The following is a 23,652-nucleotide window of genomic DNA, read 5'->3' as shown; positions in this document are numbered from 1 at the left end:
CAAAACTAACTAGCTAGCTTAACCTGTACTCTATATAAATGTGTGTCAATTCACAGCTGAAGATAGTTCCCAGCAAATGCTCTATTTTCTTCTGTTTGAGTAATGCTTGCTTAAATATACAGTACCCAGCTGTGAAAAATAATAACAATAATAACAATAAAACATGCCCAGGCATAGTCATACAGCTTGAAAATGTATTTACTGTCCCTAAGCATTGAAAGTTGTTGGTCATAGTTACGTAAATGTAATACAGGAGGACAGCTGTGGTATTAACAACAATTACAGTATAAGGGTACAATTGCATTGCGTCACAATTATGGATCTCAATGCAACACATGTATGTTGTATTGCTTATTCACCAAGCAAATGCTGATCCAGTTGGTGGTCCAGCTTGTTGGCAGCAAAAAGATCCTTACTTTTTCACTTGTTCATTTTGAGTGTAACTTTACAAACCCAACACACACAGGCTCATCAGTTTACACAACACAAGCAGCTCCTACATTCCCGAATCTCACACAACAAGCACGGACACAACACTGTCACCTCGTGCCATGGGTCCATGTTTATTTGTTGCTGCAATCTCGCATTCTGTCCCTTCTGTTTGTTGTTTTGTTGTTGTGTGTGCTTGACTCCCTTTCTGTGTTTCTTCCTCTCTATCCCTTTCTCCAATAATTCCTCCCACCCTTTTTCTCACTTTTTTTTGGCTGTGCCACCCCGCCATGTTCCTACCTCCCACCTCCCCATGACTAAGTATCTGTTCTCTGTCTTCCTGTTTCATCCCACCCCTCCTCCTTTTTGTCCCACTCTCTATCAATTTCTCCGGTCTCGATTTCTCTCGCTCACTCCCTCTCCCTTCCTCCTCTTCCCTTGCCCCCAGCATTCGGAAGAGAACTTCAATCCCAACTGTTCATTCTGGAGCTACTCCAAGCGCACCATGACGGGATTCTGGTCTACACAGGACTGTCGTCTGCTGGGCACCAATCGCACACACACCAGCTGCTCCTGCACACACCTCACCAGCTTTGCAGTGCTCATGGCCCACGTGGAGGTCAAGGTAGGCGTTTAATCTGCTGTGCCTCTGCTGTGTATCAACGGGTCAGTTGTTCATCATTTGATTAGCTGTGGCTGGCAAGCCTGGTCAATGGATCTAAAAAAGAGGAAGGAAAGAAGGGAAGGAGACCACAACATCTGGAAAATAGATTATAACTCATCAGACTCACTAGTGCTGAGTAATCAAACTTGGCAGGAGAAGTTTTACAATTGATTCGTCAAGCCAGATGATGACATCGGGTTGACAAAAAAATGTGCACTTCAAACAGTTCTGGATTACCAAAACAGATACATTTTAATTTACCATAGAAACTTACATCAAAGACAAAAGCTGCTGGTCTTGTTTAATTGGAAAAATTTAATTTGACTGATCATAAAGTGAAAGTGGCATTTTTATTTTGATATCCATGAGCCACTGTGGGAAGCGGATAAAAAACCCATATTGTCCCGCTGTGTGTGGGATAAGTACTTTTTGTCTCCCTCTTTTGTTACGTTAAGACCAAGTTCCTTCCCACAAATCAGCTCTTGTAACTCTGGATATTATGTGACACCCAGTCTCTCCCTCTGGGCCAGAGGATGTGTGTTACTTCTAAAGGGGTCATGGTCAGAGCTGGCTTGGCAGCCCTTTGTGAACACAGTGTGAGGGTTTGAGCAGTAGATCCATCACAGCAGTGCTATGTTGAACATTGCTCTGCCTGCCAGGTTGCAGGACACTGATGGATAGAGCCAGCACACCTGTGCAACTCAGCGTTACGCTGCGGCCCTGAACGCTCAGCGATACACAGCCAGACTCACATTAGTCAGGGGAGGGGGATGTCTGTCTGTTCCTACAGTATGTTTCATGTTACAACACTATCTATGATTCATGTATGTTTTTAGCAAATGGAGGCTAAATATAACTAAATATAGCTGTATGTGTCTATTAAATAATCCATTCAAGCTTGCCTCTCTCTTTTCTTGCACTTCCTGCAGAAAGCCGACAGCATGCACGACCTGCTCCTAGATGTCATCACTTGGGTGGGGATCCTGTTGTCGCTGGTTTGCCTACTTATTTGTATCTTCACCTTTTGCTTCTTCCGCGGGCTGCAGAGTGATCGCAATACCATCCACAAGAACCTCTGTATCAGCCTGTTCATTGCTGAGTCACTGTTCCTGGTCGGAATCAACAGGGCAGATCAGCCGGTAAGAAGGGTGTGATTTTCTTTGTCCGTGTGTGTGTGTGTGTGTGTGTGTGTGTACAATTTTCAGCATGTGCACATGCATATTCTTTTGACTACAAGCAATGACATAGACTAATAAAAACAAATATTTTGCACATAGGCTCCATTTCAAAATGTGCCTTTTTATTCATGCTGTGTTGGCGAAGCCTTGGCATAATGGTCCACTGACCAATACCACTGATCATACTGCATTGTTGGCAGAGTAAATTGTGAAATGTTTACTAACTTGCTGTCAGTGGTTGACCACATTGCCGATACATGAATAAGGAACAGCAGATTTGGTATATGCAGCGTTCCCGGAATAAATTGAAAAAACAAGTTTCTCTGGGTGGCTGTTAAACAAACTGCATCTGTGTATTCAAACCAGCCTGGATTATGCAACGTTTTTCTCATAAATTGTGAAAGCGAGAACCAGCAAAGACAGAGTTTAGTGGCATTGTTTATACTGCAAATGCTCAGTTTTCCATTACTTTACTGAGTGCTCCAACCTTCCTCAGATTAATTGTATTACAGTTTGCTCTAATTCAGAAAGGTTTGCCAAACAAAGGGGGAAAAGGAGAAATGACATTAGGCTACTTGCACATTTAGTTTGTCATACATCTTGAATGGCAATTAACCTAAATATAATAAATATGCAGAGTACAAAAAAACTAATTTGCTTTGTCTTTGGTCTGTACTCAGTTGCAACAGAAATGATTTACAATGCACAAAGTGCATATTACACAGACTTACGTATTGGCTAGATAATGTATTAAAGCGTATGTATTAGCTTTGTTTTAGCTTAGCTGATGTCTATGCTGTTTTCAGTTGCTTTTGTTAGTCATTCCCCCCCTCAGGCTACAGTAGCTGTGGTCTATCTCCTTTGCCAGGAATCCTGTTGATTGTGAGGAGGATATTTGTAAAACAATGACACCTGCACAAACAAAGGCCATATGAGGCAGCATGGTGAATATAGGTTCAACCTGCATTTGTCCATGCCTATTAGAGCACTGTCAAGTAGTTTCACAGAAGACCCAAGTGTGCACACGTAACTGCTCAACTGTTTTTACCGTTTATAAATCAAGGCCTATGTGGTTAACAGATTTGTGGACTTTCATGTATTTTAAAACAACATTGCAATATTTACTCTGGATATTGATCATGAAAGTGCTGGTAAAGTGGTGTCACTTATTTTCTTTATTTGGTCTTCTTATAAAAGGTTGATGCTGTGCAATCAAACATTTTCAAGTATCTTCAAGATCAAAAACAACAGAATTCATGTTTGCGATGTAGATGCTGCCAATATGTAGTATCAAGGTTGATATAGTATAATAATACGTTTATAGACATTTTATGTGAATTCACTTTTGAAACATTGAACACTAAGATTTACAATGTACAGTACTGTTGTAAACACCTCATAAGCAGGGTCAGGCCAGGACAGACAATGCACTTCAGCTTTCAGACCAACCTTAATTCTGGGTCACCGTTGACTGGCTAACAGCTGGAGGTGTTAGCCAGTTGTTGGCTAACAGCTGGAGGTGTTAGCTTGTGAGTAACATTATATTTTGCATGTACATTTGTATAAGCAGGTTGGTTGAGCTTTGTTCCATGTAAAAATACAATTTACACAAGCTGCACAGTACAATAAATTTGTTATTGTAAATTTATCAAATGGTATCATTTATCAGATGTGCTGTCATAGCGTGTGTTGTTTTTCTGCCATTGTGTTTTTTTACATGTGGAATAGAGAGGTGCATTTCCAGCACAACAAATGCACCCTTAACTGAAATAGTCCTGATGACACCCATAACAAATAGTCCTGCCCCCAGAGAGAGTGGACGGTTTTTAAAGACACAGAGCTACACTCCCTCCCCTAATGATGTACAGTGCAGTTTTGGCTCAACTATCTGGGTCCACATAGTCTGTATTCCAATCACAGATCATGTTTTATAATCCATATGGTCCGCATTCAATATGCCAATCATGGATTAGGGCTTTAAACCTCACTTGCGCAAAAATAGTATAGGTTAGATCATGAGATGAGACATTCTCCTTTAATTCCTCTGGGCAAGGTCACCCAAATATAATCATCATTTGCTGTAGGACAAAATCAATGTGTGTGAGTACTGCCATGGTCTTACTGTACTGTGTTGTGTATATGTACACAACGCTGTTTTGGACATTGTAGATGTCTTAGTGCTAGGTAGCCTATGTTTTCTATGTCTGTGAGCTGTTTGAATCATGACAGTGTTTGTGACAGTTGTCTGTTGGGGAGGAAGTGCTCAGGGCTTTATCTCCTCCATAGTATTGAAGAAACCTTAGAGCAGCCTCAGGCCTTTGCATCCCGCTGAGCGTTCAATGAGAAAACATTCTTATTGCAAGTGAAGAGAGAAAACACATTCGATGGAACGCATTTTGACATTGAGGTTTGTTTTTGCGTGGGAGGGATCATATTTCTTTGTATGTATGTGTGCCGCTGTATTTGTCTGTGCCATTCTCCTGTTAATTACTGGTGACTATTTGTGACCTCCATTAACATCCTCAGCGTCACTTAGCTCGCAGCCGGTTGAGCCAGTAATTCCAGCAGGAAAACTAAATGACTTTGCATAAGCGGCCACTTTTTTTCTTTGTCTTTTTTTTTTTTACCTGTGTGTGTGCGTGCATGTGTGTGTAAGCTACACTGTACAATCATTAGAAATGGAAATGAGCGACTCCCTCGCCCCCTAAACTCATTGTCTCTCAGACATTAGGTAATTGTCTCACGCTACAAACCCCTCCATTATAATAGTCTGTGTGTTAGCTCTCACATTCAATGATTTAGGAGTGACTCCTTAGATTTGAACATTGCCATGAACGCGACGGGCTAGATCTCACAGCTCATTCTTTTCTGAAGAACCCCTCTTTTCTTCCCTTCCCTGTTGCCTAAATTGTTAATGCAGGTTTGATACCCCTCTTTAATTTTCCTTCTGCTCATCCTTTGCTGCTCTGTTTTTCCTTTTTTTTTAAATTCAGGAGACTCTCACAGGGTTTTGTAATTGTTTTTGTCATCTCTAACTCTTACATCCCTTTCATCTCTTACTGTTCACTGCATGGCTACTTACAATGTGATTTAAAACCCATTCACTCACTTTCAGTGTGAATGTATAACCACTGATGGGTGCCAATGTTATAATTTTTATTTGATATTTAACCATTCACCATTTCACAATAAACTAAATTAAGAACTTGTACTGTATTTTGATTATGTCGTTCACTTAAAAGATACAGTGCAGCTCTGGTTATCACCTAAAACTGTAATTTCCCTCCCACCACAAGGAAAGTTTCCCACCCCTGGTGGATAATAAAGGAATATTCTGTAGTATTCTATATTCTGTTATTCAGTATCTAAACTGATGTTACTGCTAGCTTTTTCCAAGCTCTAAAATGTGTCGGTTTTTATGTGTGCTTTGTCTCTTTCCTACCAATCTGCTGAGTCACTTTTGCAGCAGTTCCAGTCATTTTTGTTCATCCTTGGCATTGACAAAAAATCATATTGTATTTTCAAGTGTTGCCAAGTCGCTCGCCCTCCCTCATCAAACCCCCACCCCCCCACCCCCCCACCACCACTCTTCTCTCTCAGCCCCTTCTGAAAGTGCTTTGCTACTTCTGTTTGAAATGTGGTCAATCAGCAGAGGCAGCAGCACCAACTTGTCACTTATATTTTCTCATTTATTTTCTTAGATGACTTGTATGTGTAGACGTGGTGTAAGGTGTGAAGGAGGCTCGACTAATATTGCTTTCTTGAAGTGATTTTCAGTCATTCTGTCACCTGTAATTGCTGTTATAGTATACTATGATTGTGAATTCCCTCTATATCTGGTTGCCTTATCCTCCTCTCCCTCTCCTGTCTGTGTGCCAGTATTGGCAGCCCACTTTTTAATCCTTCACATTTCATTCCTTATGTGAATATGATAAATGCTTACTCTCTAAGTCTGACTCATACCCTTATCGCCCGCAGTGTTTGTGTCTTTTTTACACTTTCTAACTCATCAGTGCAAATGTCCACCAGATTAAATACTTCCTGAGCATTATTGTGTGTAGTGTTGCTGTATTTTCAAATCCTCTCCATCTTTTCTTTCCCACACCAGATTGCCTGTGCAGTCTTTGCTGCCTTGCTCCATTTCTTCTTCTTGGCAGCCTTCACCTGGATGTTCCTGGAAGGGGTGCAGCTCTACATCATGCTGGTAGAGGTGTTTGAGAGTGAACACTCCAGGACTAAGTACTTCTACCTGGCAGGATATGGAGTGCCTGCTGTCATTGTGGCTGTCTCCGCTGCAGTGGACTACAGGAGCTACGGCACAGACCGAGTGTAAGGAAAGAGGGGTGGCGAAAAGAACGAAGCATGGAGGAAGGATGGATGATGGGGCGAGGGAGGCTGGAGTGCCTGCTGTCATTTTGGCTGTGTCTGCCACAGTGGACTCTACAAGCTGTGGCACTTCTGAAGCGTCAATACAGAGAGGTTGAGAGGGGAGAGAGGCAGAGACGACGAAAGAGGGGGAGGGAAGTATGGGGACAAGCAGGGGAGGATGCACCACAGAGTGCCTGCATGAGCACAGCAGCGGCAATGTGTGAATATGGAAGGATTTAACAGGCAGGATAGAAGGAGGGGGTGCACAGTGGAGCAGATTGAGGGAGAAAAGGAGTGGTTTAAGTGTGAGATTGTGAGAATGGAGGGATGGAGAAGGGAGTGATGGAGTAGTCTGTCAGGGTGTGCACATGTCCATACTGGCTTCCACTTGTGTGAAGAAAAAAAAACTAGATTCCCCAGAGGAAATGCAGAGTAGTGAGTGGGATGAGCACATACATTAAGAGCACATGGTAACATATTCATGCATGCTTGACTTGTCCAACCAGAGACACAGGGTGAATCCAAGAAAAGGCAGCCAGCATCTCATTCATATGAATTATATGCATAACAGGCCACCTACAAATACACTGGAGTGAACACAATAACACTTTCATATGCGTGACCTGTCCGCTGTATTCATACTGAGATTCTGAGAAAAAGCCAACATTTTATTCATACAGTAAAGAGGACATTAACAATATGGACATTGCGTTTAAAAAAATATCTTCAACTCATAAATGAGTGGCTTCATATAGGAAGTGAAATATGACAGGACACTATAGGACTGTTAAATGATTCACATGCTCAAATGCACACATTCTCTGCTCCTCTTGGGGCCTTTTGTACTTCAGACCTTGTAGCTTTCCACCAGCTACACATCAGCTCGAAGAGGTTTGAAGGCAGGGAAAAGAAGGGTCGAATTTTGCTGTGTTTAACCGTCAAGCCACACCAATCCTTATGCCACTTAGATCAATATTTCATTGTGGGATGATCATTAAAACATGAGAGTCTGAATGCCAAGATCTGAATGAATAATCAGACTGCGTGCCATTAGACTAGGAGACTTGAATTGAGACAATAGCTATGGTTTGACAGTAAAAATGCAAAATTAAATTATGTGTTTTTGGAGAACACTGTAGAGCTTATCAAATAAATCACACTGAAATAAGTGAGGGTGTAAAAGACTCGTCACCACATAAAAGCAATCAGTGTTTCTGCTTTTACTGGCATTATACCTCATGGATTTGAAAATAAGGTGAGTAGTAGAAGTATTTTAATAGCAAAGTACATTTAATTAAAAGCAGACTGACTCATTTGTCAGTCTAAATGCAGCCGCTTATCATGATTGACATAACACATTGAGACAAAACCTCTGAAAATATCATCTGCCATCCCTGCTGTGTCACCTTGTCACATAACACACCCTGTTCTCCCCTATATTAGCCAGTGGCACTGAGTCTCATTCACCTCCCATAATGAAGGTTGCTATGACTTAGCAAAGGAGCCCTAATGGAGGATACAGTGATACAGGCAGGGACCCATAATGGAGGGCTCTCTAATGTGGTGGAAATTGAAAGATTAATAATTCAAAAGCAGCTGGTCATGAATCAGTTGGCCATTTTGCGCCAGCGTTTTTTTTTTTTTTTTTTTCCTCTGGCACCTTTTTCTGCAACCCGTTGGGTCTGACCTCAATGGAGGGCACTCACAGACATTTGCTTCAGTCCCCTGTTTGCTGCAATTGATGAGTCAAGATGTTTGGGGTAATATAATTTAGCATATACCAGTATGTCTTTTACTATCAATGCTAACCTTGAGGTCAGAAATGAATGCGTGCGTGTGTGAGGTTATGTGTGTTCATTCATGTCTTCTGTCTCTGAAGGTGTAGGTGAATGTTTGTGTGTATTATATTATTTATGTGTATGTGTATGTACATGTGTTCCTCCTCTCTTTTTTAACCTCACCACAAGCCATTCACAGATTTTATAAATAGCCTGGTATGAGGGCTGCGTCCATAACTCAGTATTCAAATGAACACAGTCTTGTCATATTTTTGCGACCGCAGGATGCGGCCGTGTCATATATCTGTGTCCTAAGGGGGAAGTAAAGGTTTATTTATCACAGGTGCTCATACCTCGCTGTCTGCCGCTCTGTGTGTGATGTATGTTTGAGCTGTGTGTATAGTCTATTTCCTTCATCACCCTACACCTTTCTCACTGTTCTTCATTTCTTTCACTTTTTTTTACCCCCCCCCCCCCCCCGATTCCTTTCCTTTCTCTATTGGGATGCATTTGATATTCTGTATGTCATGTACATTCTTTTTTTGTGGCCCCTTTTCTGCTTTGTTGTGTGTATGTGTGTAACTATGATGCATGTCCTGTCCTCTGATGGTAAATCCTTGCTGCCCTACATCCGTCTGAGACTGGAGCATGTTTTTAATCCCTATGTGTCTTTCATCTCCTGTTCTTCTTTCCTCTGTTTCTCATGCATGATGTCTCTCTCTCGCTGTCTCTCCCTCTTGCTCACTTGTTTCTCTCTCTTTGTCCCTCTCCCTGCCTCTGTCTATCTCTCATGCTCTGCCTCTCTCCCTGCCTCTGCCATCTTTATCTCTGTCCCTCTAGGTGCTGGCTGCGATTGGACACATACTTTATCTGGAGCTTTATAGGTCCTGCTACACTCATCATTATGGTGAGAAACATACACATGCATGCTCACACACACTTGACAGAGCATAACATGTACAGAGTAGAATGGCTGTCACATGTTCATGCAGGAACAAGGGGTTACATTAAGGTGCTCATTAATCTCCAACAAGGTTTGCCTTAACTCCTCAGCAGAAGGAACTTTCTATGTCAATTTAATAATTCCCGTGGATTAACTCTCAAGTGGGCACATATTCCAACATACTGGAAATCTTTGGAAGGACACTTATTTGATAATCCAGACATTTTACTTCCTCCTTGCCTTGCTACTTAATTACATTGCACCCCAAATACACAGAAAAAAGGGGCAACGTAGTCAATTAACATAGTCACTGAATGTCAATGAATGATGTTTTATCAGCAAACTGTTCTGGGGAGCAGGGACAGGCACCATACCTTGAACAATAGAGACAGAAATTAGATTCAGACAACTTGACAGACACACAGATGGAAAAACAAAACAAAAAGAAAATAATATAAAAAGCAGTTTTGGGAAAGACAGAATGATGTTCCCAATTAGGTGAATGTCAGTATGTACGCTGATGCTCTGTACTAATTTAAGAAATGTCAGGCAGGATATCACTGTTTTAACTGGGGCTGTAAGTGAGAAAGGTGCAGGAGGGACTGCTCTGTTATAGTGTTCTGTCCATTGGTACAGCCTTAGAGACCAAACACTGTCAGTCCAGACAGTCATTATTAAACCACCCTATCTATGAATTAGCAGGCCAATAGAATAGACAGCATCTGTGAGAATTGGATTTCTATTGTAACAATGATCCTCAATGGATGTAATGACTGCTTTATTTTCCCTGATGCTCAAGCTGCTGTATTTTGAGCACATAAAGGGCTGTTGATTGTGGGCTGATACTGTGTCCCCAAGCAAATTACTGCTGGATGGGAAAATGAAATGATATGCACTGTGTGTGAGTGAATTGTTGTGGTGACATTGTCTTTAATTAGGCTTGTTGCTGCAGAATATTAACTTGTGTGTGTGTGTGTGTGTGTGTGTGTGTGTGTGTGTGTGTCTGTGTGTCTGTGTCTGTGTCTGTGTGTCTGTATGTCTCAGCTGAATGTAATCTTCCTTGGTATCGCTCTTTATAAGATGTTCCATCATACGGCCATTCTCAAACCGGACTCTGGATGTCTGGACAACATCAAGTAAGTGCATATATACATACAGTCCTGGCATCACATTAGCGTGGCTTGGTTTTGAAAGCAGGTTTGATTTTGCATGCTTGTGTGTGGATTAAGCTAAAGGAATAATTCAGTCTTTTGGGAAATATTGCTTATTTGCTTTCTTGCCGACGGTGAAATCAGAAGATTGATACCACCCTCGTGCCTCTCTGTTCAATGTCCAGCTGGTGCCAGCAGCTGGTTAGCTTGGCTTAGCATAAACACTGGAAAGCAAGGAAACAGCCAGCCAAACTCTGTATGAAGGTAAAACCTCTCAAACTAAGTAACATGTTTTTAGTTTGATTTGTACAACAGTCAAAGTGTTAAAACAAGTTACAGTTTTACAGGGGGGTGATGTGCCAAACAATTTGTTAGCTGGGTGAGAACAGAACAGTCCAATCTACTGTAAAACACGGAATTATTGTTTTTACATTTTGTTTTTTGTATGGATCAAGCAAACAAGATGTGACGTATTAATAGTAAGCTTTCAATTTTGTTACCTTTAAACACAGCCTGGTTAGCTGTTTCCAGTCTTTAGGCTTAGCTAACAGGTTGCTGGCTGCATCTTCACATTTACTTTCAGACTTGAGAGTATGTCTTCTCATCAAAATCTAAGAAAGAATATGAAGTATTCCTTTAAGTCTAATTTCTATCAGCCTTTTGTATGTTATCGTGTCACAAATCTCATTTCACATTTGACTTGCCTAATTTGAAGACACTTGTCATTGAATTTATCACATTATTATTCCCAGTCATGTCATGGTTACCCATATCAGCCTTACAGAATGCCAATGAAATATGACTTCATTTCCACTGAACGCTGAATCTCAGTCTACTAAGCTAACTAATCAGAATTGTTATTTGTCGTTCCAGTGCAGCTCAAGACAAAAGGCTCAGTCTAATTCAAACAATAAGCCATGGCTCGGAGCTCAACGCCTTACTGAGGCACAGCTTAAAATTTATAATGTAAATCATAAAAATGGCTTATTCATTTGATTTATCATTTAAATATTATTGCCAATATATCTTTCATGACAGCAGTTTTAAGTAGGACTTCAAGTGGGAAGCGTTTTAGAAATAAAGGCGAAACCAGCTGACCTGTGTTTCACTGCAGTTCAGGGGAATGTATTAAAAAAGCCGACTGAAAGATGAAAATCAAAGGATGATTTAGAATATGATGCTTTTGAATCTTTTTCAATAACTTTCCTTCTTTCTGAGCCCACTAAAGGCAGAATAGATTTTAATCTATTTCACATCATTAGTCATGTCTTATTGTGGTTCATTTACTTGTTAATCATCATCATGCCCTTTTTGTCTTCTTTTTTTCTTCCTTTTGTTTTCTTTGTCTCTTTAACTCCAAGCCATCATAAGTTGTCTTTGTTATGGATTGGCTCCGGTAAGGCCACTCTCCAATCAGGATGCCTTTCGTCTTTCTAGAGACATTTTGATTGGTTTGCTTGTTGTCTTACTCGCCTGTAGAACCTGAATAGAGTCTATGCTTATCCTTAAATTAACCATTAACCTACCTTGTAAAATTGATTACTTGCTGATGTGTGATTTGTGAGCTCCTATGACCTACAGACTTAATGTGCTATTGAAATATTATAATGGTGAGATGTGAATGAGGTGAAACAGAGCTGAGAGAGAGAAACCATGACTCAAGGGAGCAGTGGAGGAAGAGGTGGAATGGAGGGAAAGAAAAGGGAGGGATGATACCCTTTATTGAAGAGGGTCGTCAGACGAGCTTTATTGGAGGCTCTGTCTCGCCTCAATGGTGCCACAGAGGGCAACATCGAATCAATCACCACAGTCTCACTCACTTACTCTCCTTCTCTTTCTCTCTTCCTTCCTCCTGACTCTCCTAATATCTCCATCCACCCTCCTTTTTTCATTACCACCTTTCTTTGTCTCCGTCCCTCGCATGAGAGGTGATCACTGACCAGTCAGCCAATCAAATTAACAGCCATCTTCACGGCTGTGGCAGACCCGAAAACTGTGACCTTTAGTGGGAAATGTCATTTATAATGGCGGTCATGTCCCTCTACTTACTGCCCAGTGGAGCCACTCATATGGCCGCACGCACTCATGGGAGGACTTAGAATACATACACATGCCGCGACACCACCAAATTCCTCTGACATTTGGCCTTTATGACTCACTTCTGCGTAGGCTATATTTGAAATAGAGGTTCACAGTCTTTTATTACATTGAATTCAATTAAACTGTTATAGTCACTATTGCACTAACAGACTTCAGTGCCCACTTTTGCCTGTGAAAATGTCTTTTACCCTTTGCCATGTACTTTGAGTGATAGAGTTTTGTTGGAACTTGGAAAAAGTCTTGATAATAGTGGCTGACGTCAGCTGGCTTATAACCTCTCCTAACTCTCTTGAGATGGTATCTAAATGAGCAAATCCTCTCTCTCTCTCTATCTCTCCATCTCTCTCTCGACTCTCTCACCCTTTTCATAAGAGTATAATTCTTTTAGGCAAAACCTCCCACTGTTTTCTCCATCCCACTCACACAGCGTTGGGACTCTCTATGAACCCTCTCTAACCCCTTTCTCCTGCCTCTTGATCCCACATGCATCAAACTTGGCTGAATAGCTTTTCTGATCCAGGGAAAGAGACAGGCTTCTCATGTTACCCTGCTTACAATTATGTACATGTAGTATATGTTGTCAAGAATGTGGTCTATTGAATTAAATTTTAATCTTTAGTGACTGAGCATTTTTCCCTCTCAATTATTTCCCTTCTTCTGTAGGTCTTGGGTGATTGGGGCAATAGCCCTGCTGTGTCTGCTGGGCCTGACCTGGGCTTTTGGCCTGATGTACATCAACGAGAGCACCGTCATCATGGCCTACCTTTTCACCATCTTCAACTCCCTCCAGGGCATGTTCATCTTCATCTTTCACTGCATCCTGCAGAAGAAGGTGAGGGAGACAAACAGAGACAAAGCTGGACAGAAATAGACAGACAGGCAGACAAATACAAGTGCACACAGACACACACATTTGCTAGCATCGATCAGCAGGGACACCAAAAATATCTGCAGAGCTGTCACAGGTTTGATTGGTCATTCAGTAACCTTACTGGCTGCTCAATTATCTCTCTCTCTGTCTCTCTTTCTTACACTGTCTGTCTTGACTTGTGGCAGCAGGTAACCCAATAAGCTGCTCTTACAGTGTTTCTATCTTCCCCCAGACAGAAAAGAAAGTTTTTCATCATCAGATATGGCCATCAAGCCCAAAATAGCTTGTTCAAAACTTTTAAAATATTAAGCTCTAATTGTTTTAAATTTTGGGCACATGCAGAGGAAATATATATCTTTTTCGATGTCTCATTGGCAGTGGTTACAGATTCAAACTCCTATAATGATTTCACTGATTGAATACATTGCCTACACTGACACACAGCTCTCCTTGCACCCCACCCCCTTTCATTTTAACGGGATAACCTCCTTTATATAAATGTTTTGGGTTTGTTTGGCCTAAAGGATTAGACACATTTGTGAGTACATATGTATCACTTTTTATATTTAAATTGTATATGGCTTCCAGGAGAGCCTACACATCCTAAGATATTTTTACAGTCTCCCACACACTGTCAGTGCCTGGGAGTAGAGAAGAGGAGTAGGATATGGAATGAAAATTCATCAAATGCTTAATACTCTCGTCTGGCTGCAGTCCCACAGAGAGTTTTTAGTGTACGACCAGTAAACAAGTGCAGTGTGTATGTGTGTGTGTGTGCGTGCACGTACTGTACTTAGGTATTTGTTAGGCCGTAGGATCAGGTATCCTAAGAGATGTCCTCAGAACAGTGCTGAGGTTTTCTTTGGCTGCAAACCAACACGGTTTCTCCCAAGATGCATGGAGCAACTCACCACACAGCTGTTCAAACAGAGCATGTGGCAATACATGTCTGCCGGTCCAACAAGCTTGTTAAAAAGCAATTACAGTCCTATTTGTTCTAACTTGATTGGGATCTAAATGCAGATGTTCTGTGTGTACGAGTGCATCATACATCTCCTGCAGGAATATGTCCATTTCAGATGGATATGTGGCGGTAATAACATTTGGGGTGGATGTTGATGGGAGAAAGATTATGAAGTTAATCCTTTAATGTCTAAATTTTTATGGAGTTAGTGTTTGCACAAGGAATTTGAGTAAAAGGAGAAGTCAACAGGGACACAATATCAAGTTAAGCCCTTCCAGTCTGTTTCTTTCTGGGCACGTCATCTTAAAAAATGTGCTTCAATAGCTGCAAGTTAAAAGTGGAACATCAATCGATCTCTTCTCTTTCGTGTGTGCTTTTTGGTTTCATATATGTAAATAGGGTGTCTGTTTGTAACTCACACCTCCTCTGCCCAGGTGCGTAAAGAATACGGCAAATGTCTGCGTACTCACTGCTGCAGCGGCAAAAGTGTGGAGACGTCCATTTCCTCCTCCAGTAAGACCACGACTTCACGGACCCCAGGCCGCTACTCCACAGGCTCACAGGTGAGCTTACCTACCTGCACACCTGGACGCTACAGCACAGCAGACTCTCAGGTGAGGCCGGAGCACGCCATGAGGGTTTTGGGTTATCGCTGTTCACTTTCAACGAGATTCAGGTTTAATTTTATCATAGGCAAATTTTAACAAAAAGGAGAAAAAAACCCACTTGTGAATATGTGATTAAGTTAGAATGCTATATATGCGCAGACTTAAAATGTGGGTTTTGTGTTGAAAGTGCGATAGCCCAAACCCTGACTTACAGCCTCACATATTGATGCTGACACACAGGTAGATGGAGTATAAATGGCACTGACGGGTGATTATTTTTCCCCACCTGTTTCTCTCTTGCTGGTCGTTGCTTTGCTTTTTCCTTTACTGCCTCTCCTGCACTAATTTGCCCCTCTTTTGCACATCATACCCTTTACGTTACATTTCTTATTTATTTCCCTTTTCTTTTGTAATCATGTCTTTCCTCCCTCAACTTGTTCCTGTACCTTCCTTTTATTCCTCCCTCTCCTCCATTAATGCTACTCCTCTGTGTCTGTGCCCATACCTCCACTACCTCTTTTCTCCTCTCTCCTCTTTCGCTTCTTTTCTCCTGTATATAGAGTCGTATCAGGCGGATGTGGAATGACACTGTGCGGAAACAAGAGTCTTCCTTCATCACTGGAGACATCAACAGCTCAGCTACGCTCAACAGAGGTAACCACGGGATACCTACCATTTGCATCCTCATCACTGTAACCATATTTACTTTATTAATAGCGGGAGGCTCAGAGAGCATACGCTGTCATTTAGTAAAGTGGTAGGAGTCCCAACTCCAGATAATGGTACAGTGTTCTTGTAGGGAGAAAGATTAGCAGAACAGAGTGTAAATATCACTTCTGCTGCTTCAAAGGGTGACTTTACAGGAGGGATAGTTAGGAGCAGACTCTTCAAAACTGAAACATCAACCAGTTTGTGGTCCCATTATAAATTTTAAAGTGCAGAGTTGACTGTGCTACAGAGCACTTCTATACTTCTTTTCCCAAGGAGAGTCATTTTTTGAAGCATTTGTGGGTGATAAATCCTTGAAGCTAAAGTATGTGTGCAAGTCTTGAGCTGAACATCAGTGGTCCCTGTGTTATTATACTGTAAGTTGTGTTAGATGAATGCTTAATTACTAGCCAAATGATCCAGTGTGTCACTTTAGGTGAAGTTACTGCTTCTAAAATGCGCTGTGAGTCTGTTTTCACCACAGCACTAGAAATGTACAGTAAAGTAGAGCAACATTTTGCAGTGTTTTTCAATTGAGAAACTATATGTTCAGCCCAGCTCATCTCATTATATAAAGGCTACTGTTACCAAGCTTTAGTATAGTTCATTGTGTTTCCACTGTATTTGGAGCTGCATATTGCTGTCCCTCCAGAGTAAGCCACTGTAAGAGCGGATTCCATGAGTATAGCTGTCTGAGGGTAATGAGGACAAAAACACCCAAATGGCTAGACATTTTGACACACACATACACAGTGGAACGCATACACACGCGTGCACCGCCATTTGTTAGTCTCTCAGTCGAGGTGTGGCCCTCACTTCCTTCAGGCCACTAATAAGCTGTTAGCATGACAGATTGATGCTAAAGTAGACACGGTGTGTGTCAGCGCCTGAATTATCACACACTTAGTGAGGCAGGGCTTAAGACACCCCCACTTCTTCCTTCCCTCGCACTTTAAAGTATGGTGCAGAGAGCTACTCAGCCAGTCGATTTCAAATGACTACATACTTTGGCTTAGTGAATAAGGATGGGGTGGAATGAATTGGATATTGTGATAGGAGATTTACTTGTTGAAATTAGAGTGTAAAAAGGAGAAGGAATGTGTTCATTTTAACTACACTTTAAGACATTATTATGTCTAATTTATATTATTTAATTTGTCTGTTTAGCTGCGTTGGGACTATTGGTGCAAATTTGCTGTTTGGTCACCCTGACATATTTACCCTGATGCAATGAAGCACTGTCCCCTAAAAATAAACAGATGTATATATAAAGTTGACATTGGAGTAGTGAAAAATATATTTATTTCTTTTTACCAGATAATCTGTCCCGATGCCCAGAAAACCATTCAGTATTGTGCCACATTCCACTTTCTTCATTCTTTCTAATTTATTCTACCTGGAGCTGTATTTTGTCAGCCAAGTTCAGACTGTTGACCTACCTCTCCATTCTGAAAGGGAAATAGTGTTGAAGTTTTACTATTATGAACTGAATTGTGGTTTCTTTAAACACTAGATTTAGGAGTTAGATAACTAAAATGTTTTTATCATATTTTCTTTTAGTTAAAGAGCTGGACACTTTTTTCCCTCTAAGCTATGTTTTGAAGCTATATGACATACATACACGCTTAGGAATAGTGGTAGAGGAAGTGTGTTGTTTGTTACAGTGGGGAATACAACGTGAGGATGAATGTATAGGAGTTGCCATGGTCATTCGTTTTTTTGGGGCGATTTCTGTAGTGTCTTCCACGTAGGGAAGAAAATGCACTGAGAACACTTTTTTTGTGGCCCCTTTGTCCATTAACTATCCTGTAATCATGCTACTCCGCTCAAGTGTATTGAACTGCAGAACAATCTTCTCCGAGCTATGCTACTCTGTCTTTGTCTCTCTCTTGTCCCCTCCCTCGGCCTGTACGCAGTGGCTGCAAGAATGACTTGTCAAGCTTTTTCTTGGCTTTCACCTCAAGCTATGTTTGCTTGTTTGATTTACTTGTCCTCTTCTCTCCCTCTTTCTTCCACACACTAACTTTCCATCTCACTCTCCCTTTTTCTCTTTCCTTCTCGCTGACTTCCACTCTGCAATGTCTACATACTCTCTCCTTCAACCTCTGTCTCCTTCTTTTCTCGAGCGCTTCTCTCTCTTTCTCTCTCGACTTGGCTGTTGCTCTTCCTCTTTCTCTATCTGCCTGTACCAGGAGCCATGGCTAATCATCTTATAACTAATGCTCTCCTTCGTCCCCATGGTACTAACAATCCTTATAACACTCTCCTGGGGGACTCTGCAGTCTATAACAACCCGGCCATGGGCATGTACAACACCCAAGGTGTGCCTGATGTTTTGATATTATAAACATACAACATTTGAAAAAATTAGCTTAGTTATTTTTTCACTACTTTAAATTTGTTTTGCATGTTTGAATCATTTTAAAATGTTTGCTACTGTAATACACTTTGGCTGCATATCTAATTTAGCCTTTTTATGGCTCCCAAGTGAGACGATCAATCACACTGTAATAATCTGTTGATGATTTATCGAAACAGTGTAACAAGTTTACTTGCTGATTTATTGTATGCTATAGATGCACACTGTACATTGCTGGTTGCAGATTACATTATCTTTTATAAGCTACTTGGGAGCCATGAAATATTTGCAATATTTTGTGGTAATGTTCTATTTTGTACGGTCTGTCTTGTATGTTTCAGTTGGGACTTGTGTATTGCTTGATTTAGTGCACGTCTACTGTATATACTATATTTAAAATTATTTTTGTTCTGTTTTCTCTGTGTTAAATAATAAACCATATGATAAAAGCCAGTTAACAATACGGGCCTGAAAAACAGACTTCTGTTTTGAGAATCAGACAAGGTGTCTTTGTTAAAATTGTTTTTATCATGCCACCAATTACTGTGCAACTTATTTTGTAACTGCTGAATGTTGTTTCTCTCGCTGTATGAACTCACATCTGTCTCTTTTCTCTCTTCTCCCTCATGCTGTCCATTAGCACCTTACCGAGACACAAGTATGGGCTAAATTAATACTCAACTACTTCGATAACATTGACTTTCTTCTCTTTTTTGTTGCTTGCAAAGCACTCTGCCTAACATTTTCAGCCCAATCTACATCCAAACAGTAGTTTTGTTTGGCTGTCAGCCATGCTAAAGCTTTTCCCCCCAAATCATTAGTCGGTCCATGTAATATAGTTGTCTTATTTGGTTTGTCACACATTTTCAGATTCATTTTCTACAAAATGTTATTTAAAAGTTCTTCACTGGTGGGGCTATATATACTGTTTTTTAAAAAAAGCATTACGCATTACCATTGAATCTCATTTAATTAAAATAGGGTGGATCAAATGTGCTAATTGACATTTTGATTATAACTGAGATGCAATAGGTTTGCCCTTAAACTTACTTGCAATGTAATAACTTGAAGTCACTTCATCTTATTTTGCAGTGTAACTCTTAAATCTTCTTTTATATTGCTGTAGTGCTTGCAGTAATTGAGAAAAGAAAGTACTTCTGAGGTTTCTCTTAAATTAATTATGGACGCTTGAAGCATTTTTATTCCAGGGAAATTATCATTGCTACTTTTTAATCCTCAATTCACAGCACATGCTATGATATCAAACACTAATTAAAATCTCTCTTCTGAGAAATCCACTTAGTTTATTTATGAATCCTAATAATTATTACCTTTTTTAAATTATTTGTTCCTCAGAGGGCATCCTGAACAACGCCAGAGACTCCAGTGTTATGGATACACTCCCTCTTAATGGTAACCATGCCAACAACTACAGCATGGCCAGCAGTGAGTATCTGAGTGACTGCGTCCAGATTCTAGACCGTAGTGGCGGCTACGGCACCCACAGCAACCACAAGGAGACGACCCTGGAGAAGAAGATCCTCAAGGAGCTGACCTCCAATTACATCCCATCCTACCTCAACAACCATGAGAGAGCCACTACCGAGCGCAATCACAACCTGATGAACAAGCTAGTCAACAGCAGCATGGCCAATGGAGGTGACTGGTTTGATTTAAATAATTTCAGGTTTAGACAGTCACACACATTTAGTTTATCTAGTCAGGGGCATTTCTTGTAAAGCAAATAATTAGGAATTCTTAGCCCTAACTTCCTTAAAAGACTAATTAAACACTGCCATCAGAGAGCTAAACGTCCTTTCCACAAGTTGGGTGCGTAAACACTTTTTTTGCCTAAAGATTTTCCAAACCACGAGAGGACACCAAAATCAGTGTTTAAAGTTTGGTGCTTTGCTGTAAACAGTTATGCTGTTGATAGACATATACATATGTTGTAAATGAACATCCAATAACTGATTTTGTTTTGTCATTTGGGGGCAGCAGGAACAACCTGTGAACACAACACTCATATCATCACCACCTGTTCACATACAGTCGCCTATTTACAATCCAGTAGATACCGAGAAACATTAGCATTCACATGTAGTCATGTTTCTGGCCACCTGGCTACTGTAAGTCCAATACTCTATCTCCTTTAAGCTCTTTTTGGTTTCCACTAACTCCAAAAGGAAGTATCTGGCTCTTGAGCTTCCAAGTGCTCCACTATGTTCACCAGCTAGTTGTTAAATTTGCCTGTCTACTGTTTAATGTTGGCCAAGTAGCATACAGCGGTTTTATAGGGCTTTTACGCTGAAAGCTGCCTCCTGTGACTGAAAATGGCACTGATGAGAGTGGCGAGCTGAGCCAGAAAATTAGATCAAAGATGGTGAAACCCTTTGTAAAGCTGAAGGGAACTATAGAGTCAGGTGATAATTCTCCATGGCTTCGTCACTATGAGCAACCCCTTTCACATTACACATTTTAGCCACTTTTAAAATCATCACCACTGTGCTAAAAGTATCACCACATGTAGCATACAAGCAATAACACTGCTCCTTTGTGAAATGAGCAGAAATATGCAGTAACTGTTATTCCTGCCTGGGTCTTTCAGGGAGCATGGCAGGAGGTAGCAGCAGCAGCAGTGGAGTAGGTGGGTGTGTGGGCAGTAGTAAAGAAGACAATGGTCCCATGGTGCTGGACAACCCTGTAGCCTTCCCCCATGAGGAGAACCTGGGTTTGGAGATTATAAGAGAGGAGTCCAACGCTCCGCTCCTGCCGCCACGACCTCCTCCACCAGACAGCCACCCCCCACCTCCCCCACCACCCCACAGCTTCTCTCGACCACGGCGCATTCCGCAGGAGACCAGTGAGAGCTTCTTCCCCCTGCTGACCAATGAGCACACTGACGAGCACACGCATTCGCCCAACCACAGAGACTCGCTGTACACCAGCATGCCAGTGCTGACGGACCTCCAGGATGGGCAGATGAACGGTTTAACAGATGGAGAGGAAGACAGCTCCGGGGAGCTGCAGCCCTGTAAGAGTGCCACTGCTCCAGAGCTGGATGACGTCTATTATAAGAGCATGCCAAACCTGGGCTCCAGGAATCACCTTCATGAGCTACAGAGCTACTACCACATGGGCCGTGGTGGCAGTGATGGATACATGGTGTCCGGTAACAAGGAGGAGTCCGATTCGTCACCTGAGGAGCCACCCGTAGACCCTTCCCACTTGGTTACCAGTCTATAGAGCCAGTCAAGAGACTCCTATCCCTCCCCAGCCCACTATCGCACTTCCAACTTTCCAATGAAAACATTCTGCGTTGTTGACTGACAGACTGGATTGATGTACTGTGTGTGACATTAAATATATTTCATGACAATATGGTGGTCAAATATGAAAGCAGGGACTGAATGTATTGTCATAAATGGTGCAGACTGACAGGGCAGTTCTGAGAGACCTTTTGTGAACATCAAGCAGAAATGGAACTTTTAACCTGGAAAGGAGAGGAAGGGGAGGGATTCTGTAATTTTACCCCACCTGTTACTTTTATTTGGAATCTTGGATTGACCGAAGCCCTACAAGTTCCCCAATATGGACCTCTAGCAGATCATAGCATATAATCTCCTCTACCACCACTAAAGGGGCATGGCTCCCAGCCCTGGTTATAGGAGCTGCCTGTCTGTTTGTCTATATGTCTGTCTCTCTGTCTCACTCTTAAAGACGCTGGGTACTGGGATAATGTTTCCACCTCTCCAAAGGGTAGAACAGGCTATTAAAAACTGGTGTTCACAACATAAACTGGCCTTAAAGAGGCCCCACCCCACTACCTGCCAATCAAGTGGAGGATGTATGATATATGCCCTCACTATCGATCATCCCAAAAACTATTTATTGGGCAACCGAACTGTAACCATATCATGCTGATGTTCTGAATTCTCTTCCTGTTCGTATCTGCTAAACTGGAGTTGTGTCTGGGCTGGTGTAACATTCCTGCAAGTTCTAGTGACTGCGGCTACTGTGTATTTCACTGAAAACAAAGAAGGAAGATCATATTACAACAGACTGAATTAAAAAAAAAGAATGGGTTCCGTTTCTTCTCCTTTCTTCTGTAAAAGTTTTCAGTTATCAAAGGATTATAAAGAAATCACAAACTGTGTATGTATTGTACAGAATACAGATACAGATGTTGCATATGACCAAGTCTTTTATTTTGAAATTTTAGGTTACAAACCTTTTGTCTGTGGAACTGTTCTGAAGTGTCAATGATATGATCTGGTCATATGTAGACTACAGAACGAGCAAGGAACAATCTTTCATGTCACTCTTTCGTAAATACAGAGACAATTAAGCACTCCTTAATTAATACGCATATACCCAACGCACACTTCATTCTGGTCCTTTTTATAGCGACACCACTGTCACTTACATTTTGCAAATCAATTGTTACTACTATATACTTTACCACTGTGTAGATTTAAAATTAAAGGGAAAATGAAGTAGCAAAATTATGAAAGAGCCGGTTACTATGGAAATGCTACCTTTTGCTGCTTGCTGGAAGTGGGTTTCATCTCATTTGTTCTTGAATAAAGCATTTCCTTCCTTAAGGCACAAGAAGCCTAGGTGACAAAAATTTACAAAGATATCAGATACCTGGAGTAACACAAGAACGGTTTATGTAGCATATCCTCTCTCTTGCCAAATATTATACCAATTAACATCACTTTGCTGTGCTGGTTGAGATCTTATTATACAAAAGAAAAATAAATGTCATTCTCTAAACTAAAAAAAAAGAGAATTTCCACTATAAAGGGTGTGTTTCACCTGTGAAATGCCATGATTACATCATATATGTGTACTGAACATGTGAAAACTCTGCACACAGCAGCACTGTCCAATGTGGAAAGCCAATGTTTACTTATTTAGGAGGAAAATTTCGTAAGTGTATGAAGTGTAGCTTGCACATGTATCCCACAAGCCCCCTCCATGTCCCCGAGAGAGAAATTATTTATTTATCTGTTTATTGGTTTAAAGACAACAAAACAAGCTTAGAGGAAAGAAAACTGGCTTTAGGCAGGAGTTAAAAAAGTGGCACTGGGTTTGTTTTATGGTTCTTTTTTTAAATTATTATGATCATGATTATTACAATATTATTGCTAATTATTTATTCTTTTTGTATGGGTTCCAAGTTGAATGATCTCATAACTAATATTTGTTGTAACAGTGAAAGTTGTTTGCCAACAAATAAATTACTGACATAGCTTTGCGGTTTTCCGCCTCTTGAGTGTTATCAGTTATTACATCGAAATGAAGTGCTAACACAGAGTTAAACCCAACAGTGTTTTCACTTCATATATGCATTTCGAGCTATTTAGAGAGATTACAAACTGTAGGTTAGCCAGTATTTTGCTACATGCATTTCTGTTTCATTATTGGATGAAGTTCTACCTTTCTTTGGAAATCTGTAAAAACAACTAATGTCTGTAAATGCTTGTCAGTATCCTGGCTGTATGTATAGGAATGTTTATAGAATA

General features: G+C 41.0%; 1 protein-coding gene across 7 annotated transcripts in view; it reads left to right on the top strand.

Annotated features, from left to right (window-relative positions):
- The window catches only part of adgrl3.1 (adhesion G protein-coupled receptor L3.1), a 110,682-nt gene extending 87,293 nt beyond the window's left edge, over positions 1-23,389 (top strand). For 3 of the 7 annotated variants that reach the window (XM_038713551.1, XM_038713552.1, XM_038713550.1), the window contains 12 exons: positions 878-1,054; positions 2,023-2,232; positions 6,380-6,600; positions 9,258-9,324; positions 10,405-10,496; positions 13,275-13,443; positions 14,881-15,060; positions 15,615-15,708; positions 18,045-18,083; positions 18,762-18,779; positions 19,478-19,780; positions 20,730-23,389. In XM_038713551.1, the coding sequence (XP_038569479.1) occupies positions 878-1,054; positions 2,023-2,232; positions 6,380-6,600; positions 9,258-9,324; positions 10,405-10,496; positions 13,275-13,443; positions 14,881-15,060; positions 15,615-15,708; positions 18,045-18,083; positions 18,762-18,779; positions 19,478-19,780; positions 20,730-21,367 (2,208 nt within the window). In that variant the 3' untranslated portion in view covers positions 21,368-23,389. The remainder of the gene's footprint in view (positions 1-877; positions 1,055-2,022; positions 2,233-6,379; positions 6,601-9,257; positions 9,325-10,404; positions 10,497-13,274; positions 13,444-14,880; positions 15,061-15,614; positions 15,709-18,044; positions 18,084-18,761; positions 18,780-19,477; positions 19,781-20,729) is intronic. The other 4 variants (XM_038713556.1, XM_038713555.1, XM_038713553.1 and 1 more) reach the window with 3 other exon arrangements.
- Positions 23,390-23,652: the final 263 nt, after the last annotated feature.

Source organism: Micropterus salmoides, unplaced genomic scaffold (genome assembly GCF_014851395.1).
Source record: "Micropterus salmoides isolate LMB-PRFRI ecotype aquatic unplaced genomic scaffold, ASM1485139v1 Ms_hic_scaffold_12, whole genome shotgun sequence".
Classification (NCBI taxonomy): Eukaryota; Metazoa; Chordata; class Actinopteri; order Centrarchiformes; family Centrarchidae; genus Micropterus; species Micropterus salmoides.
Note: the sequence above shows the minus strand (reverse complement) of the source record. Positions and strands in the feature narration are given on the sequence as shown.